This window comes from Delphinapterus leucas, chromosome 15, assembly GCF_059928025.1.
Source record: "Delphinapterus leucas isolate spDelLeu-1000000601 "Yukka" chromosome 15, BTC_Dleu_Yukka2, whole genome shotgun sequence".
NCBI classification, from domain to species: Eukaryota; Metazoa; Chordata; class Mammalia; order Artiodactyla; family Monodontidae; genus Delphinapterus; species Delphinapterus leucas.
Window position 1 is genome coordinate 16,423,728 of NC_143143.1, and position 17,681 is coordinate 16,441,408.

Sequence of the window (17,681 nt, forward strand, 5' to 3'; positions counted from 1 at the left end):
CGGAACTAGTCTTCCTCTGCTTCCGCGGCGGGGCCGGAAGTGGAAGCGGTGGTGGCGGCGGCCCAAAGCGGAGGGAAGGAGGAAGACAGGGACCCCCGGGGAGCCGGAGCCGGAGTTGCCGCGGCGGTAATAGTCTGAGACCCCTCTAGGCCACCGTCCCCAGCGCGGGCCCTTTGGGCTCGACGGGAGTTAGCGGGGGTGCTGCCCGGCCTGTGGGACGCTGGGGGCCCGGGAGCCGATGTGAGGGGAGGCGGGAGTGGGGAGGCCGGGCCAGCTCCAGAATCGAGTTGCCCCCGACCCCGACCCGGCGCCCCCTAGGGACACTCTGATCCGCGGGCTTGTCTTCGCCTTTCCCAGGAGACCCCTGTGCGGTGCGGAGGGGGCGGCGGCCCCGGCTCTGACCCGCGCCGGGGGGTGGGCCATGGCGGAGATCAGCGACCTGGACCGGCAGATCGAGCAGCTGCGGCGCTGCGAGCTCATCAAGGAGAGCGAAGTTAAGGCCCTGTGCGCTAAGGCTAGGTGAGTCCTGTGGCTCCGGGGAAGAGAGGCCTGGGGTTCCGGCCTGGGGCAAATCCAGCTGAGAACTTTGGGCCTGGCTCCTCCTGGAAGCTTTCCTGGAGAGGAGCGGAATAGGGCCTCTTCCCTCGAGGAGCAGCCAGCCTGTTAGGGGAAGACAGACCTGGATGAAGTCACTTGAAGTATTAGATGATGTGTTTTCAGTGGAGTTAGTTACAGAAAGTACTTAGGAAGCTCAGGGAAACAACCCTGTCTGTGTGGGGGGGAACAGAGAACGTTTCTTGGAGGAACTTCGGGATAGACCTCGAAGAATAAGATGGTAAAAGGGAGTGTCAGCAAGAACAGGAGTTCAAGGCAGAAAAGCTAAAGACTCTGTGGTTTACAGTGTTCTTTTAATTCCAATAACAACCCTAAAAGGTGGATGGAATTGATCCTATCTTACAGGTGAGGACTCTCATATTCAGCAATTAAGGGATGGATCGTGAAGCCAGTTCTCCATGTCCTGTCCCTTTTCGGGCCATAATGCAAGAAAGTGGAGTTGGATCACTCTCATATTCATTGTGGGAGCCTAGGAAATAGTAGCCAATAAGCCAGAGTAGAATTAAGCAAGGTGTGGAGGGAGGCCCAACTCAGTTCTGTGGCAAGTAGGGTGATGTAGTGATTAAGAACCAGGTTTTGGGATATGATGGCACTAGGTTGGAATCAGCTCTGCCAACTTCCTCGCTGTGTTGGTGATGTTGAGGTCTCTGAGACTCTGTTTCTTCATGTGGGGATAATAGTACTCTATAAGATGGTTGGTGCTTGGGATGTGCTTAGCATAGGCTTTGGTAAAATGTAAGTGCTGGACAAACGTTGGGTGTTACTGAAATTATTTTGTAGGAAGAGGGCAATGCTGATACGGACAGAAGTTATTAGAGAAGGATTGTAAGAGAAGGTGGCCTTGAAAGGTGAAAATAATTTGGATGGCTGATGGGGGCAGGCCCAGTGAGGAAGGGCATTCCTAGCAGGATGAGAATAGGAGTGGAGCCCTGAGATGTGTGGGCAGCGGTGAGGAGACCAGTTACCTGCCTCCTGAGGAACTTTCCGTGGCTTCCACCATGCTGGAGAATTGTGGGGATAGTGCCAGCAGAACTACCCCACATTGATGGAACAACAGGCCCACTGTTAGCCTGGCCTTGTACTGGCAAAGAACTTACGTCCATTTCCTTCCCACAGCCATCCGGTGAGGTTGGAATTATTAGGCCCATTTTACAGAACAGGAAGCTGTGACTCCTTGAAGCCTAGTGATTTGACCAAGGCCAGCCAGAGAGAAAGTGGCCGTCGGGCTCTTTGCTTGGCTTTGCCCCACACAAACCTGTAACAGCCGGACAGGTCCTGCATGGATTTGGTGAACAGGCAGGGCCTGCTTTTAAATGCTCATCTGTGGCTCGTCATGTATTCAGTCTTCATTGCTCTTTGCAGCCCTGTGGAATAGGCAGGGCATGGGGTGAGTTTTTCACAGAGAGGACACTGAGCCTCAGAGAAGATAATGTCTTGCCCCTGGTCGGCGGGGAGCCTGGTTTTGGATCCAGGTCTTTGACCATACTCCACGCTCACTGACAGCCAGGCAGACTCTGTGAGAGGCAGCAGGGGGCTACTGAGGGGTGGAAGGGTCCTGCCCAGCTCCTAAGATGGAGCTTGGAGGTATTAGGCTCAGGCCTGAGGTGGCCATTGTTATCCCAGGCCCAATCTGGAGGAGGACCAACTCTAGCACCTGGCCATGGCCTCCTGAGGACCCACCAGGGGCCCAGGCTGAGGCTGGTCGTGTCAGGAGCTTTTGCTTGCTCAGAGGGTATGGAGGCTCAAAACCTTGGAACTACAGAGGCCTGGGAGCTGAATTTGCTTTTGTGAAAAACATCAGCACATTAGAACGGCCGAGGGTTTTGAATCGGGGGTGGTCTTCGGTATGAAGCATAGCCTTGTCACCTATAAACAGTGTGACCCTGGTCAAGTCACTCTACATCTCCAAGTCTTTGAAATCCTTACGGAGCCTGCATGAGATTCTTCACATCCAGGGTCAGGGTCTGGCGCTTTGGTCGGCAGTGTTCGTTGTGGAAGTGAAGGTGAGCAGGTGTGAGCCCTGAGAGGGCTGGTGATGTGCTGCAGGTGACAGAGCTGGGGCCTGGTTCCCACGCTGTGCTGAGGCCTTGCTGGCACTGAGGTAGGTTGCAACCCAGAGTCTGTGGAAGGGGCTGGTATAAAGTCTCAGGAAATTGGGTCCCCGAGGTTCCAATTCAGCCACTCTCCAGCTTTGTGACCTCGATTCTGCCCCTTTTTCTCTAAAGCCTCAGTTCCTTTGTCAGATGAGGATGGAAAGAGCCTCCCGAGTCGGTTGGAAAGGTCATTATAAGCAGTCACGTGGCGGATGTTTGGCCCAAGACGCAGTACAGGTGGGAGAGCCTTGCTGCTGTTTGGCCCCTTGGGCCACCGCCAGCGCCTCCTGCCACTCCTGGAAACCGAGGCACACCTCCCTGGAGCCACCTTAGTTGTACAGAGCACCCTAAGCCCAGGGAACTCCTGGTCTTGGGGGAGGGAACTGGCAGAGAGAGAGGGCTGAGCAAGTGCCTCCCACGTCAGACTAGCTTGGTAAGGGCCACACTCTGGAGCAGGCTGCCTTGGTTCAGTTTCTGCCTGTGTGACTGGCCGCTTTCTTCATCTGAGCCATAGGAGTCATCACAGTGCCTGCCTTCGAGGGTGGTGGTTTGACCTGCATCATCTGTGCAGAGCTCTTACTACCGTCCTGGCACGTGGTATGAACTGAAGTGTTCACGGCTGCTGTGATCATCAAGGACAAAATCTGGAAACACGGCACTACTTACTATTAGGTGTCTGTAACGGACAAAGCAATTTCATGTCAAGCTCACTCAGGTAGAAGTTGACTGCACTGCAAGGAGAAAGGGAGGACAAAGTCCTCACTTCCTCTAAATAAATAATAGAAAAGCATCAACAGCGTATCACTTTGAAGGTGCCTCCGATGGCCGGCCTGCCCAGGGCACCACCCCTATGACTTGGGACAGTCCGGGAGGAGGCCCCTGTGGTGGGGAGAGAAGGGCTGTAAGAGCTCAGCCAAGGGCATGGTCTCTGAGCAGAGGGCCCTGTGGAAAGGAGGAGGAGGACATCTGTTTTCTGGGAGTAAGTGCTGGCTGTGTGAAAGGGAGCAGCATGGAGGGTCAAGGTCGGGAAAGTCCCAGACTCTTTGCAAAGGCTGAACAAGAGCTTGGGCTTTGGCCTGTTGGCAGCAGGGAGCCACACACAGAAGGGTCTCGAGCAGTGGGGCTGTGGTCTGGCTATCCTGGGGTAATTGCACACCTCCGACCTGCCCCCTAGAGGTTCAAGGACAGCCTCATATCCTCCCCTACCCCGCAGAAAAGGTCAGGAATAGGGTTGGGCTGGCTCGGCTTTGGTGACCCTGGTCTTCTCCTGTCTCCAGAGAGATCTTGGTGGAGGAGAGCAACGTGCAGAGGGTGGACTCGCCAGTCACAGTGAGTACCCGCTGTCCCTCCACAGCCTGGCTTGGTCTTTTAGGCACGTGGTCATTCCCGTTAATCTTGTGGGCTCTGAGGTCTACCCCTCATCCCTGAGAGCCCCATCTTCAGGGGAGCTTTGCTAGAAGAATTGGCTGTTATGGGCAGGGTCTTTGGAGTCGTTGGAGGGATGCTCTTGACCAGGGCAGAAGAACTCAGTTCGGTGAGTGATGACTCCATGTGTTCCTGTGTGTTATTAGTGACTTTATTCTGGGTGCCTGGTGGGGAGTAGGGAGAGGAGGGGGCCAGGTCCTCTGGGAGCTGCAGGTCTAGCTGGAAAGAATTGGCTCTAGCTCTTGGCACTCAGTGCGGGATGGGGGGATTGGAGAAGGAGAGTAGATTTTTGGCCCTGAGAAGCAGAGGCTTAGCCGAGAGAGATAAGGATCTTCTCAAGCAGTGGGTGTTTTGAAGGACAGCCCCTGGTAGCAGAGGCTTTCGGACTGTTGAGTTTCGACCTGCTTTCTCACTTCCAGGTATGCGGTGACATCCATGGACAATTCTATGACCTCAAGGAGCTGTTCAGAGTGAGTGTGGGGAAACAATGGGAAAGGTGACCTGGGGGATGACTGGAAGACCCCTTTAACTGAGAGTGGAAACTTTCGAGTTTGGTGAGTGGAGTGGAGGCCAGAGGCCCCTAGTCAGGTGGGCCCATTGTGAAAGAAGGGCCTCGACTTGCCTGGAGATGGGCCACCACAGTGGGTCGGGGACAGTTTAGGACCAAGCAGAACCTTCTTCCTCCCTCCCCAGGTGGGAGGCGACGTCCCTGAGACTAACTACCTCTTCATGGGGGACTTTGTGGATCGTGGTTTCTACAGTGTCGAAACGTTCCTCCTGCTGCTGGCACTTAAGGTGGGACCCCCCGACTTCTGGACCCCAGACCTGGGCCACCTCAGGCCTGACCTGTCTGCATCCTTTCCACCCTCATCTCCTGCCCATCCACCCCCAACTCTTGAGCTGTGCTGCTGGTGACGGACACATTCTGCTTGGGTGGTCAGAGAAGCTTTCCTTGACTTGGGGACATCTGATTGGGCCCCTGGAGGATGAGGTCAGAGGGACGGCATTGTAGGGGAGGAAATAGAGGCTCATCCAGTTCAGAAAGTGGCAAGGAGTTGAGTTCAGCTGGGTGCATTATCCATTGGGGGAGAGAGGCTGTAAGGGACCAGATGACAAAGTGCTCTGAGTGTCTCGCTAAGGGCTTGGTCTGTACCTGGTGGATGAAGGAGGGGCCATTAGGTTTGTAGTTGATGTGAGGGGGGCAGGAGGTGGGAGAGGATTCAGCTTTGCATCCTCTGGAGGAGGGACTGGGAGTGTGTGAGGTGGATGTAACACAGTTCAGGCAGAGGTGACATGAATCTGGGCCACGGCAGTAGTGATGAGGATGGAGCGGGGCTGGCAGATGTGAGGACATCTAGGAGCATGAAACAGAGCCTCGACCCCGGGCCTGGCATGGTGCCTACCTCCAGGTTCGCTATCCTGACCGCATCACCCTGATCCGGGGCAACCACGAAAGCCGTCAGATCACCCAGGTCTACGGCTTTTATGACGAGTGTCTGCGCAAGTACGGCTCAGTGACCGTGTGGCGCTACTGCACTGAGATCTTTGACTACCTCAGCCTGTCGGCCATCATCGATGGCAAGGTAGGCCCGCCACACAGCTCCCGGGGATGGGAGAGATGGAAGAGGCGCTGGGCCTCAGCCTCCCTTCCCACCTGTCTCGCTCTCCCCTGTAGATCTTCTGTGTGCACGGGGGCCTTTCCCCCTCCATCCAGACACTGGACCAGATCCGGACAATTGACCGAAAGCAAGAGGTGCCTCATGACGGGCCCATGTGTGACCTGCTCTGGTCCGACCCTGAAGGTGAGGGCAGGAGCTCTACTCTTAGTTTAGTGGGTGACTGAGGGGGTCCTGTGGTTAAAGCAGGTGCCTTGAAGGGACAGCCTGAGCCGGTGAGTTTGGGGCAGAGCAGAGCGGGGCTGGTCCTCACTGGCGTCCGTGCTTGATGGCCAACTGGCTGGCACCCTTGAGGAGGAGGAGAACATGGGGAGCTGGGTGCCTTGAGCTGGGGGATTGGTGGGGATGATTGTCATTGCTCAGGGGCTTGTTGAGGACAAAATCATCGGCTCCCTGAATGTGAAGGGGCTTCTGCAGAGGTCAGACTCCCAGAATGGTAGCCCCCTGAGGACCCCTCACTTTGTGGGCCTCCTCAGCTAGTATGGAGCAGAGCCGGGATGAAAGCCAAGCCTCCTCATCCCCGTCTAGGGCTCTTGTGCTGTAACAGCAGCCCCTCGCTGCCCTGTTACTACCTCCCTGCCGACTGGGCAGCCCGGGGTCACAGGTGCTGTCCTGGTGTGGTTACTGTCAGCACCTCCTTTCGCTCTTGTGTGTACCTGTTTGGACAGTAAATTACATGGTCACCCTGATGGTGAGGTGGCTCAACTATCAGGAAATTCTTTCTTCTTTGGAGCTTATCTGCTTCAGCATTTGCTGTCCTGCCCCCAGGCTCCCTCAACGCATTCGGGCCCTGTGCTCCTGCTGCACAGGCCTAACTGGGGGAGGGACAGGGCACTCTCCTGCAAAGGGCCGCGGATAGCCACTGATGCCCTGAAGACACCCTCTCGGCATCCCTACCCTCATCTGCCTCAGACACAACAGGCTGGGGCGTGAGCCCCCGTGGGGCTGGCTACCTATTTGGCAGTGACGTGGTGGCCCAGTTCAATGCAGCCAACGACATTGACATGATCTGCCGCGCCCACCAACTGGTGATGGAAGGTTACAAGTGGCACTTCAACGAGACTGTGCTCACTGTGTGGTCGGCACCCAACTACTGCTACCGGTGAGCTGCCTGGGCCGGGAGGCCGAGGTGGGGATCGAGGCTGACCCGCCCCGCTCCTTTAACACTGCTGCCCTCCGACTTCCAGCTGTGGGAATGTGGCAGCCATCTTGGAGCTGGACGAGCATCTCCAGAAAGATTTCATCATCTTTGAGGCCGCTCCCCAAGAGACACGGGGCATCCCCTCCAAAAAGCCCGTGGCTGACTACTTCCTGTGACCCCTTTGGCCCCTGCCCCCTCCAGCCTCTGGCCCCTGGACCACTGTGACTCTGCCCTCTTCAGACGAAGGCTGGGGGGCTGTCCCCGGCTATGCTGTCCCCCCAAAAGAGGGCACTTCGCGGGTGAGGACTTTTCTGGAGAGGCTTGGAGCCTTGGCTCCATGTTCCTCCTCCTGTGTCTCCCCACTTGAACCGTGAAGTTTCCAATAATTTTGTTTTTCTTTTTTTTTCTTTTTTTTTTTGTTTGTTTTTAGATAAAAATTTTGAGAAGAAAAAAAAAAAAGAAAAAAATCTAATAAAAGAAGAAAAATGGTCTTTGGGTTTGTGTCAGAATTGATTGGGGATGAGCAGTGGTGCCAGCGCAGCCTGGTAGACGTCAGGACATTGACTGCCCTGGAACCCCAGTCCTGCCAGCAAGGTGCGGCTCAGGCCAGTCAACTTGCCCAGAGCATCCTGGTCCCCATCCAGTGACAGTGACCGCTCCCCAGGGCTTCCTGAGTGCTAGGTAGAGGGGCGGGTTCTCAGGCAGCCCTATTTAATTCTCAGAACATTGAGTGTCAAGACACTGATTCCCCCGTTTTCCTGAAGAGGCAACAGGCCCAGAGTGTTGATTTACACGCATAAGGTCAAGCAGCTGGAAATGACAAGTCTAGACTGGGTCCTGGGTCTCCTCACAGAACCTGTGCTCACACAGCCCCACTCGGGCCGAACACCATCAGCCCAATGTTTCCAGAACACTGATGTCTTCCGAGTTTTATTAACCAAAGGTACTCTAGTCCTGAGAAGAGACCGGCGTGGCTTGCACTGGGGCGAGGGGGTAGAACTTGCCGGGCCCAAGGGTGAGGCTGGGAGGTGGGAGTGCTGGTCCCAGGTCCCATTTGGCCAGGCAGAGCCTCCCTCCATTCACACTGAGGTGAGAGCCGGGAAGGGGAAGCTGGCCCCAGCTGGACTCCCAGCGGCTTAGCCAGAGCTTTGAAGCCAGAGGGGGGTAGGAGTGAAATCAAAGTGTGAAGTGGGGTGGGGGAGGCCCGAGGCAGCCATTTGGCGTGGGGGATGGGGCCAGTGGAAGTGAGGGGGCAACAGGCCTGGGGGAGGGGAACTGGAGGTTTGTGATGGAAGATGGGGAGGGAGGCAGAGGGGCTTAGCAAAGGCTCAGTACATTGGTTTGGAGCCCACATCCAGGTAAGCCCCAGGCCCAGGGTAGGGCAGAGGGAAGGGGCCGCCTTGGAGGAAGTGCGAGGCAAAGGACGCTGGGGGTGCCGCTGCTGGGTATCCTGAGCCTGGTGGCCCGGGCTGCAGCTCCAGGAAGGCAGCTGAGTAGGGGGCTGGGCGCCCAGAGTCTGGAGCCTCAGGGAAGCTGGGGTTCCTGAAGTGCAGAGAGGAATCAGAACAGGGGAGAGGGATCCCCAGCCTGGAAGAGCCCAGCCCTGTGCCCTTGTCCCACTCACCTGGTCGGAAGGTGACCAGGGGCCCCGTGGAAAGCTGCAGGGTGCAGAAGGTAGGCCTCAGCACTGGGGCCACCACAGGGAGGAGCTGGGGCCGGGGCAGCTTCCCCGGGCGCTGGGGCCTGCTCTGGATCTGACTCACGAGCGTCCCCACCCAGTGTGGAATCACAGGGACCACCCGGTGCATCTGGGGAGACAGAAGGGACAGTGTGGGCTAAGGAGGATCAGCGTCTCAGGCCTGGCCCCATCACCACTGGGCCTACACTCACCACTCCCATAGGTCGCTGTGGCTACTGGCTCTGGGCCCCGCAGTTTCCTCTTCACACGGGCGTCTCGCTCCCTGGGGAACAGTGATGATGATGATTGATGGTGATGACGATGACGATAATGGTGATGGTGATGGTGGTAATAAGAGCACTTACCAGGTGCCAGGCATTTCACCCAGGGACCCTATCAGGTAGGTGCCACTTTATACCCATTTTACAGAAGAAGAAATGGAAGGCCAGAGAATTAAATGACTAGGAAATAGCAGAGCTGGGATTTATTCCCCACTTACAACTTTCTAATGGCTTCCTATTGCATTTAGAATCCATGGAGACTCCTTCCCAAGCAACAAGGCCAGGGCATGGTCTGATCCCAGCTCATGCCACCTCGTTCACTCTGCCCATCTCCACTAGCTGCCTTTCAGCCACACTCTGGAATCCCCGTCTGTCCCCTCTTCACCTGCTTTACTCCTCCTTCTTGTCTCAGTTCAAGCATAACTTCCTCAAAGGAGCCCTCCTGACTTGCCACGGCACCACACGCCCTCCCTGATAACCTTTGTCGAGAGCGATACTGTTATATTTGTTAGGGTGATCCTTGAATTAATATCTATCTCTTCTGCCTGACTCTAAGTGTCTCGAGGGCAAGGGCCAGCTCTGAAGGGGTTAGTTAGAAGCCAGTGTCCTAACGAATGAAACCTTTACAGCCCACCATAACCTGGCTACCCATCACCTCTCTCACTCCACACCCACCATACCGCAGGCATGCTCCCACCTCAGGGCCCTGGCATGTTCCCAGATATCCACCTGGCTCCCTCCCATACTTCCTCCGAGTCTTTTCTCAAATGTCCGCTTAGTGAGGCATTTCCAGGCCTCTTATCTAATAAATACCTCTCTCCAGTCCTGATCCTCGCTTGCTTTCTTTTCTCCTTAGAACTTACCCCTAACATATTACATATTTATTTCTCTTGTCTACTCCGCCCACTAGAGTATCATCAGTTCCATGAGGGCAAGGGCTTTGGTTTGTTCACTGTTGCATCCTCACCGCCTAGAACTGTGCCTGGCACATAAGCTGGTGCTAAATAAGTATTTGTCAAATCAGTGAGTGAATACATGCTTTTACTTACATTGTGTTCCTGGCATCCAGCACAGTGCCTGGCACACAGTGGACGATTAATAAACATTCGATGAATGAACGAATGAATGAATGAATGAATGATGCCCACCTCTTACAGTTTCTGCCATTCTCCCGGAAGCCCTTGGCAAAGGGGTTGGCTGCGATCTTCAGTTGTGTGATCTGGGGGTGCACATCCAGAGTCAAAACTCCCACAGCCTGGGCAGGGCACGGCCACCCCCTCAAGCAGGGTCACTCACCCGTGGGTTCTGGTAGGCTGTCACGGAGATGAACATGGTCTCGGGGAAGCGGAAGGAGGCAACGCCCCCCCAGTGTTGGCTGCAAAGCTGGGCGGCCCGCACCAGGTGTATGCGGGGCTGATACTTATGCATGGAGTGCAAGATCAGCTGGAAGGGAGGAAACAGGAGTGACCCCCTACCCTGGTCCCACCCCCAACCCTTATCCGGGGGTCCCAGCCTGGGCCTCACGTGGCCATGGGGGTCCAGCGTGCTGTTGGTGAGCTTGACACGATGGAAAGACACAGGCTGCCGCATCCAGTGGGCACCGGTGGCAGGAGAGTCAGGATGAATGTAAACGCGGTCAGGCAGGCGGGGCTCTGCCTTGCCGCTGGGCTCCCAGCGCCGGCCCTGCCAGCGGTAGCGAGCCCCGTCCACCGGAACCACATCCAGAAGAAACAGGTAGCGGGCCTCGGGGTCCAGGCCAGTGACTGATACTCGGCAAGCAGGGAACATGCGCCTGCACAGGGGAAGAGATGGGAGAGGCCTGGAGCTACCCAGTGGCCAGCGGTGGGCACAGCACTCGCAAGAAGGCATAGCCACTGGCTCACGCAGTTGTCACAGAAAATCGAGGGATGCGGAATCAGAACTTAGAGGGCGGGATCTTAGAGCTATAAGCTTGTCTCATCCCATTTTACAGATGAGAAACAGGACCAACGGGGTCAGGTGATCTGACCAGAGTCACACAGCAGGTTAGGAGCAGAATCCGGACTCCTGACCCCTGGCCCCTCAAACTGCATTTGCAGAAGCAGGAGTGACACACTTTTCTTCTGGAAATCTTGCCAGGAGCCTTCTGCTCCCCACCCTGGTCTCCTCACTTCATCTCCAGCACCAGAATCTACAGCTGCTGGACAAACTTGCTTCAGAGAAAATAAAAAGGGGACTCACCACGCTAGTGCCTGAGCTCCTGGCCTACATAAAGACTGCACACTGACCATATCCCTGCCTCCAAGGTGACCCCCTGATCCTGGCCAGACTTCCCTGATGCTGGTCAGTGGCTGGCCCTTGACCCCAGTCATAGTCTGAATGCTGACTCTAGGCACAGACTGACCCCTGATCTAGGCCACGTACTAACTCATAACCCAGCCCGACCTTCTGCCCCCGGCCCAGACTGACCTAGGACCCTTGCCATAGGTTAGTCCCAAAACCAGCCACAGACTCCACAGACTGACCCTTGACACTTGCCACAGAATGACCCCTGGTCCAGCCACAGAAGAACCCCTGACCCAGGCCACAGTCACACTCTGAACTCAGGCAGAGCTCTAGCCTTCCTAGGAATCCCCACACGTAGCCCCATCACCGGGGACTCTGCCTTTCCCAAGAGACCCCCACCAGGAACACACTGGGTCTTCGGACCCTGGCCCAGACCCCTCACCTCCCAGCTTTGGTGATGATCATCTCTGTTCCCACGGAGTTGAACTCTTTCCACAACTCCCGGTTGTCCAGGCTCAGGCTGACTCCGGGGAGTGGATGAAGGCTCTCTGGGGCTGGAGGGGGCGCCTCAGTGCCCAGGGTTGGGGGCAGCGGGGGTAGAGGTGGGGGAGCGGCCAGAGTTCGGGGAGCAGCCTCAATCCCGGAGAGGAAGCAATCCAGTTTGGGAGTGTCCAGATCTGGAGATGGGAGGAGAATGAGCCAGCTGAGGGCCACAGCCTCCACCCCAGTTCCTACCCAGGAGCTGCTCCCACTGCTCACCGGGGTAGCGGTAGCCCTCTGCCAGGGCAGGCGGAAAGCTGGAATCTGCTCCGGGCTGGGGGGCCCCTAGGCGGTAGCCGGTCCCCAGGGAGGGGTACAACTCTCGTGGATGGTACATGGAGTAGTCCTGTCTGGCCTCAGGTCACGCTGCCTAGAGTGCCCCAGTGCTGAGAGATGCCCCCTTTATAGCTCACAGCTCAGCCCCTTCCAGACCCAGGATCACAGCCCCTCCCCTCTTTGGGGCCCTGGAGTTAGGCTGGGGTGGAGACCCCTGGGGCCTGGAAGGGGTCCGAGAGCGGGCCGGATACCTGGGTACCCTCCCCTCCCCCCCAGGCTTCATTAGCCCCGACCCCCTGCCCCCTCATTACATAATTAACTCCTCGGCCTGATTGATCCCCGGGGCTCGACAGGGACGCAGTTTGGCGCTTCCGGCCAGCTGGTCCCCGTTCCCACGGGGGGAGCCCCGGCTAGGGATAAGCTACTGAGGGGCGGGGCCTGGACCCTGGGATGGAGCCTGGAGTCCTGGGGCAGACCTTGGCGCCCCAGACTTTTCTGGCAGGTGACCCCCCCCTTCACTTGGAGGATGAGACTTGGAGGGGCGAAGCATGACTGGAGGGAAGGAGCAGGGCTGGAGGGACGCGACCAGAGCTTGCTGTTAATGCGGGGCACCGGGGACCTCGAGGAGTCCGCAGACGAGGCCTGAACTCTGGAGTCCTTCCCAGTTCCCATTCTGAAAAACCTCCAGCCTCGGCCAAGTCTCAAAAGTTTAGAGACGCCGACAGCTCGACGATCTCTGACCGCTGACGCCCGGGTTTCCCAGAAGGTCCCGCGTTGGGGAACCCTCGGAACTACACTTCCCAGCAGGCCCAGGGCCGAGGTTTGGCGCGAAGGAGACAGGCAGGTGCCGCTGGGGCCGCTGGAAGTTGTAGTTGGGACGAGGGGGGGGCGGTGAAACCCGCGGAGCAGTTGCCTCTCAGGAGAGCTGCCCCTAGGCGGCGTCAAAGCGTTTAGGCTGAGAAGATGCAGATCAGCTGAGGTCAAGGCCTAGCGAGCTAGAGTGGGCGCGGGAATCTCCACCTGCAGTGAGATCCGCCCCCGGTGCTAGAGAAGGTAGCTGAGCCCCAGGAGCGAAGGCTCCCAGCTTTGGCCGCCGTGCCTACCACCCCATGTTTCTGGGACTCAAAGGGAACAGGTCTATAGAGGCAGGCACCTGCATTTGCGTCCCCCCCTTCCCGGATTCCACGTGAGCCTGGGGCTGTCTCCACTCCATGGTTTTATTATGTACAAACGCTACAGAACAAGGGGAGCAGACACGTGTGGGGTAAGAGGTGCCCGGTGGGAGGAGAATTTCACAGGGCAGATGGTGCACTGGGGCCAAGAGAGAAGCACACAGGCCATATCTATAGGGCAGGCGGGGCAGGAAGGGGTTAAAAATGAGATCCAAGCCAGCCAGATCGCAGGGAGGTGCGGGGGTGTCGTCCACCTTGTCCACCTTCTGATCTCCCCCCAAGGTCACAGTGCATGCAATAAAATATATGTACAGGAGCTGGATCCTTCCTCTGCAGAGGCCCTGATGGTCCAGAGCTCCGTTCGGGTGAAGGGAAGCCAGTGGCGCCCCCTGGCGGCCAGACAGGGCTGGAGCCACATGCATCAGGAGCAGGGGTCAGTCCCAGCCATTGTCTTTGATCATGTGGTTGAGTTCAATGATGTACTTCCCCTCTTTGTACTTCTGGCTGCTCTCGAAGGCCTGTTCCTGAAAGGAGGGGAGAGGCTGTCATCCCTGGAGCTAGGGCCTTACCAAAAGGAATAGGGGTTGGGGAGTGGACATGATTGGCCTCATTTTACATATGAAGAAACTGTCAACCAGAGAAACCAAGCCACCTGCCCACAGACACAAAGCTGGTAAATGGCAGGGCCAGGTTTCTCACTAAGAGGGGATAGACAGAACTCTCTGAATCCTAGGTACTTTTTAAGTACTAATGTTGGCTCCAACAGAGAGGATATGGAAGGTTCTGAAAGATCCAGGGATGGACTTCCCTGGTGGCACAGTGGTTAAGAATCCGCCTGCCAATGCAGGGGACACGGGTTTGAGCCCTGGTCCGGGAAGATCCCACATGCCACGGAGCAACTAAGCCCGTGTGCCACGACTACTGAGCCTGCGCTCTAGAATCCGCGAGCCTAGAGCCCTTGCTCCGCAACAAGTGAAGCCACCGCAACGAGAAGCCCACGCACTGCAACAAAGATTAGCCCGCCCTCGCCGCAACTAGAGAAAAGCCCGTGCACAGCAACGAAGACCCAATGCAGCCAAAAATTAATTAATCAATTTTAAAAATAATAATAAATAAATAAAAGATCTAGGGACTACAAACTGGTAGCCTGAGGGCCAATTTTGGCCTATACATGTGTTTTGTTTGGCCAACAGAGAGTTTAATAAAAATAACTTTCAAACAGTAAAATACGGGGCAGGCCATGCTCATTCCAGTTTGCCAGACTGACCCCCTCTCCAGATCTATGTTGCCCCTTTTGCAGATCCACAGCATCTGCTTGGCCCTGCAAGCACTTGAGTTTTTGATCTCCGGATCAGGCTACTTCTTTATTTTACTGAGGTCCAGAGAGGCCACACCACCTGTCCAGGGACACAAAGCAAATCTGCGGCAGGGCCAGGGGTGAACTCAGGTCACGGTTCTGTCTCTGCCTGGGGCATCCACCTCACAGAGGCACCACAGCTCCAAAAGATGCCTGAGGATTCCTGTCACTTGCAGTTTCCCAAGAGCATCTTCTTTTGCTGCATCTAATCTGATCCCCGTAACAATTTTGGGTGCCAGGTGGTGGCTTTATCCTCCACTGCCAGATAAGGAAATGATGCTCAGGGTGGTGAAATCAGACCCTGAACAACAGCAGTGGCAATGAGGGCAGTGGAAAAGGAGGCTCATGGACCCAAGCTCCATGTTGCTGTGGGGTCTTGGGCAACTTCTCTGATCCTCTGAATGGCAACAGAAGCTGGGGGTCAATGGTTTGGCGTTAAAAAAAAAAAAAGACAAAACGAGGATTCTGGTCCCTATTCTGTTACTTACCAGCTGTGTGACCTTGGGGAAGTTACCTACCATCTCTGGGCCTTCCTTTCTTCTTCTGTAAAGTGGAGATAATAACAGACTACCTACAGGATTGCTGTAATGAGTGAATGAGATAAGATATGCCAAGTACATAACAGTGCCTGGCACATAAGCATTCAATAAATGGTAATTCTCATTATATATCCTCATCTCTAAAATGGGAATGTTTGTGCCTGTAAGGAGAAGGATGAGTTAAGAGAAAAATTCTAAAAGCCCTTGCAGGATGTGAGAGAAGAGAACATGGTCTGGGGATGAAAAGACAGTTTGACTTGGGTGAACTGGGCCTATACAACCTGAAAGACTACCAGATGACTGCTGTGAGGAGGAAGTGATATGAGGTCAGGTCAAAGGCTACCCTGGGGTCAGAGGTCACTGACTCACATATTTCCAGCCCAAAGTGGTCTTGCAGTTTTCGCAGTGGATGTCAGCAACAGCATGGAGGCCTGTCAGCAGCACCCGCTCCTCGGCTGGCCCGCAGCCCACGTTCACCCTGTGGGGACACGGGGGCAGTCCCAGGGAGGGTCCCCACCATCACAAAGCCCGCCTCTAGCTTGTATCCTACTGTGTCTGTCCTTAGCATCCAAAAGAAAGGCGATCAAAGCTTCCTGCCCAAACCAGGGGACTCTGAGAGTCTCAGTATGATGCCAGGGGTCACAAGTCACAACAGAGGTCAGGGAAAGAAAGGGAGATTGAATACTCACACAGAGTTGAAGAGGTAGGCACGCCCCTGACTACCCTGGAAGGACTAAAGGGTGGGAGGGAAAAAGGAGAGGATGTCAGGGCTCTTGGTGGGGAGCTGCCAGGCAGCCCCTCTAGCCTCCCAGTCCAGCCCCAGCTGTGACCTGGTTACCTTGGAGATGAGGTCGTCGTGGTTGGCCAGGTGAGCACGGCAGTGGGCACAGCTATACCTCCGGTGACAATCATCCAAGTAGGCCTGAAACGTCTTGGGCTTTGAAATCCGCACCATGGCGGGGGCCGGGGGCAGTGGCCCCACGCGGGGAGCGGCCCACGGGGAGCAGAGGGAGCCCAGTGCCTGCAGCGGAGGGAGTGGGCTGTCAGGACCCGGGCCACACACATGCAGGCATGCCCTGGACCACGGGGACTCTCTCTGTCACACTTGGCTGCTTTCTCCTCTCCCCAGAGCCAGCAACCTCTCCAGGGGCCAGAGCTATCTGAGTTTTGACTCACTGAGGAGTGCTCAAGTTGCATCAATGGGGAAACTGAGGCTAGGAGGAGCCCAAGATGAGTCACCCACCTACTTTCAGCCTCACCCCCGCTGACCTGGCAACTGAAGCTGGAGGAAGGGGCTCTAGAGTGGATGAGCTGTCAGTTCTCCGTTTAGGGGGAACATGGAGGGGGTTAGAAATTGTATGGTCCTTAAGACCTCAGCTGAACTGCCGGAGGTGGGGACGACTTCACTTGAGGCACAGGGAGTTCACCTGGGGAGAGGATGCCTCACCCTCCTGGAGAAGGCAGGAGGCCTCAGTGAAGGTGGAGGGTCACCTAGGAGGGGACGGGCTCTTACCTGGGGGCGCTGAGGCCTTGTTTATGCCGAGGGGATCTTACCTGCATCGCGGAGCCTTACCTGAGACCCTGGGGCTCACCTGGGGCGCGGGGACGAGGGGCGGGCGCCGGGAGGGGGAAGGGGGCAGTGCTCGCCGCGGGAGCGCGGGGCGACGCGCAACCCTGACTTTGCGGGCCTCACCTCGCCTGGGCGCGCGGGGGTCCAGTCCGCCGGGGTGGCCTGGCCTGCGAGTGGGGGGCGCTCCTGGTGGGCGCCGTCCCCCCCCACCCCGGCCCGGGTTCGCAGCCTCCGCGACTTGTTTACACCGAGACCAGCTGCTGCCGCCGCTGCGGCGGGAGGGGGAGGGGGACAGCCTCTGGTCCCGGCGGCCGCTGTGGCCAATCGGCGTGCAGTATGCAAATGAGGGGGCGCGTCACACAGCGGCCAGCGCAGGCCTGGGCTGCCCTTCCCCCCCTGCTCCTGGCTCAGGCCGGCCCGGAAATGCGGCTGCGGCCCGAAACCCAGGCGGCTGGCCCCACGGACGGGGCCTGGTAGCCCCCTTTTCCTCCCGCGGTCCTCGAAGGGACGAGAATCTGAGGTACCTGACCTGACGTAGGGTTAGGAAGGAGATGGTGTCTGGACGCACGACCCCGGGAAATAATAGTCATAATTATCTGCGTTTACCCACCGCCCGTGCCCCACTCCCTTAATCCCCACAGCAGTCCTAGGAGGTAGCTTCTGCTATTGTTCCCATTTTACCGGGAAACTGAGGTCCACAGAGGTCTAGCAGCTCTCCAAAGCTTATCCAGCTGATAAGAGGTAAGGCTGAGATTCTCACTTTGGCCCGATTCCATGGTTCTTGCCACAGCATCAGGCCCAGGTTCTTGGATGGGAAGAGCTAAAGGTATCCATCCGTGTTAGAACCCTGGGAGCCAGAGCCTCAGAACAAGCCGATTCCTACTGTTGTGCATCACCTCCTCCTGGCAGTCTCCTGATGTCCTGCCCATCCAGGCTGGGTTAGGTGTCTTTCCCTCTCACCTCTGAACTGGGTTGAAAATGACAATGTCCATTTAAACACGTGCCTGCCATGCTAGGCTTGTCTTGTTCCCTGCACTGGCCCCAGTACCCAGC

The 17,681-nt window shown here is 56.7% G+C and overlaps 3 protein-coding genes across 9 annotated transcripts; 1 reads left to right on the forward strand and 2 right to left on the reverse strand.

Moving 5' to 3' along the window:
• The first annotated feature begins 17 nt into the window (after positions 1–17).
• Positions 18–7,441, forward strand: PPP4C (protein phosphatase 4 catalytic subunit). Of its 3 annotated transcripts, none has more exons than XM_022588364.2 (9): positions 18–126; positions 358–519; positions 3,986–4,037; positions 4,553–4,603; positions 4,827–4,928; positions 5,543–5,716; positions 5,809–5,935; positions 6,722–6,911; positions 6,997–7,441. In XM_022588364.2, exons 2-9 carry the CDS (start codon positions 422–424, stop codon positions 7,124–7,126), a joined length of 924 nt encoding a protein of 307 aa, XP_022444072.1. In that variant the 5' UTR covers positions 18–126; positions 358–421; the 3' UTR covers positions 7,127–7,441. The 3 variants fall into 3 exon arrangements, with proteins under 3 accessions (XP_022444072.1, XP_089752055.1, XP_022444073.1); XM_089895929.1 differs by lacking the exon at positions 18–126 and adding an exon at positions 2,841–2,945 and having other exon boundaries at positions 415–519; XM_022588365.3 differs by lacking the exons at positions 18–126; positions 358–519; positions 3,986–4,037 and adding an exon at positions 4,139–4,242.
• On the reverse strand, positions 7,337–13,076 carry TBX6 (T-box transcription factor 6). 2 transcript variants are annotated; one of them, XM_022588362.3, is made up of 8 exons: positions 11,934–13,076; positions 11,617–11,851; positions 10,434–10,701; positions 10,206–10,352; positions 10,058–10,128; positions 8,841–8,911; positions 8,575–8,758; positions 7,337–8,492 (listed from the first exon to the last, which is right to left on the reverse strand). In XM_022588362.3, exons 1-8 carry the CDS (start codon positions 12,049–12,051, stop codon positions 8,279–8,281), a joined length of 1,308 nt encoding a protein of 435 aa, XP_022444070.1. In that variant the 5' UTR covers positions 12,052–13,076; the 3' UTR covers positions 7,337–8,278. The 2 variants fall into 2 exon arrangements, with proteins under 2 accessions (XP_022444070.1, XP_022444069.1); XM_022588361.3 differs by having other exon boundaries at positions 10,206–10,701.
• A 112-nt stretch (positions 13,077–13,188) lies between these two features.
• YPEL3 (yippee like 3) lies at positions 13,189–17,436 on the reverse strand. Of its 4 annotated transcripts, none has more exons than XM_022588366.2 (6): positions 17,310–17,436; positions 16,752–16,942; positions 15,897–16,079; positions 15,748–15,791; positions 15,428–15,536; positions 13,189–13,686 (listed from the first exon to the last, which is right to left on the reverse strand). In XM_022588366.2, the coding sequence occupies exons 1-6, from the start codon at positions 17,419–17,421 to the stop codon at positions 13,597–13,599; spliced, it is 729 nt and encodes a 242-aa protein (XP_022444074.1). In that variant the 5' UTR covers positions 17,422–17,436; the 3' UTR covers positions 13,189–13,596. The 4 variants fall into 4 exon arrangements, with proteins under 4 accessions (XP_022444074.1, XP_089752058.1, XP_089752057.1 ...); XM_089895932.1 differs by lacking the exon at positions 17,310–17,436 and adding an exon at positions 15,008–15,090 and having other exon boundaries at positions 16,752–16,927; XM_089895931.1 differs by lacking the exons at positions 15,428–15,536; positions 17,310–17,436 and adding an exon at positions 15,008–15,101 and having other exon boundaries at positions 16,752–16,929.
• Positions 17,437–17,681: the final 245 nt, after the last annotated feature.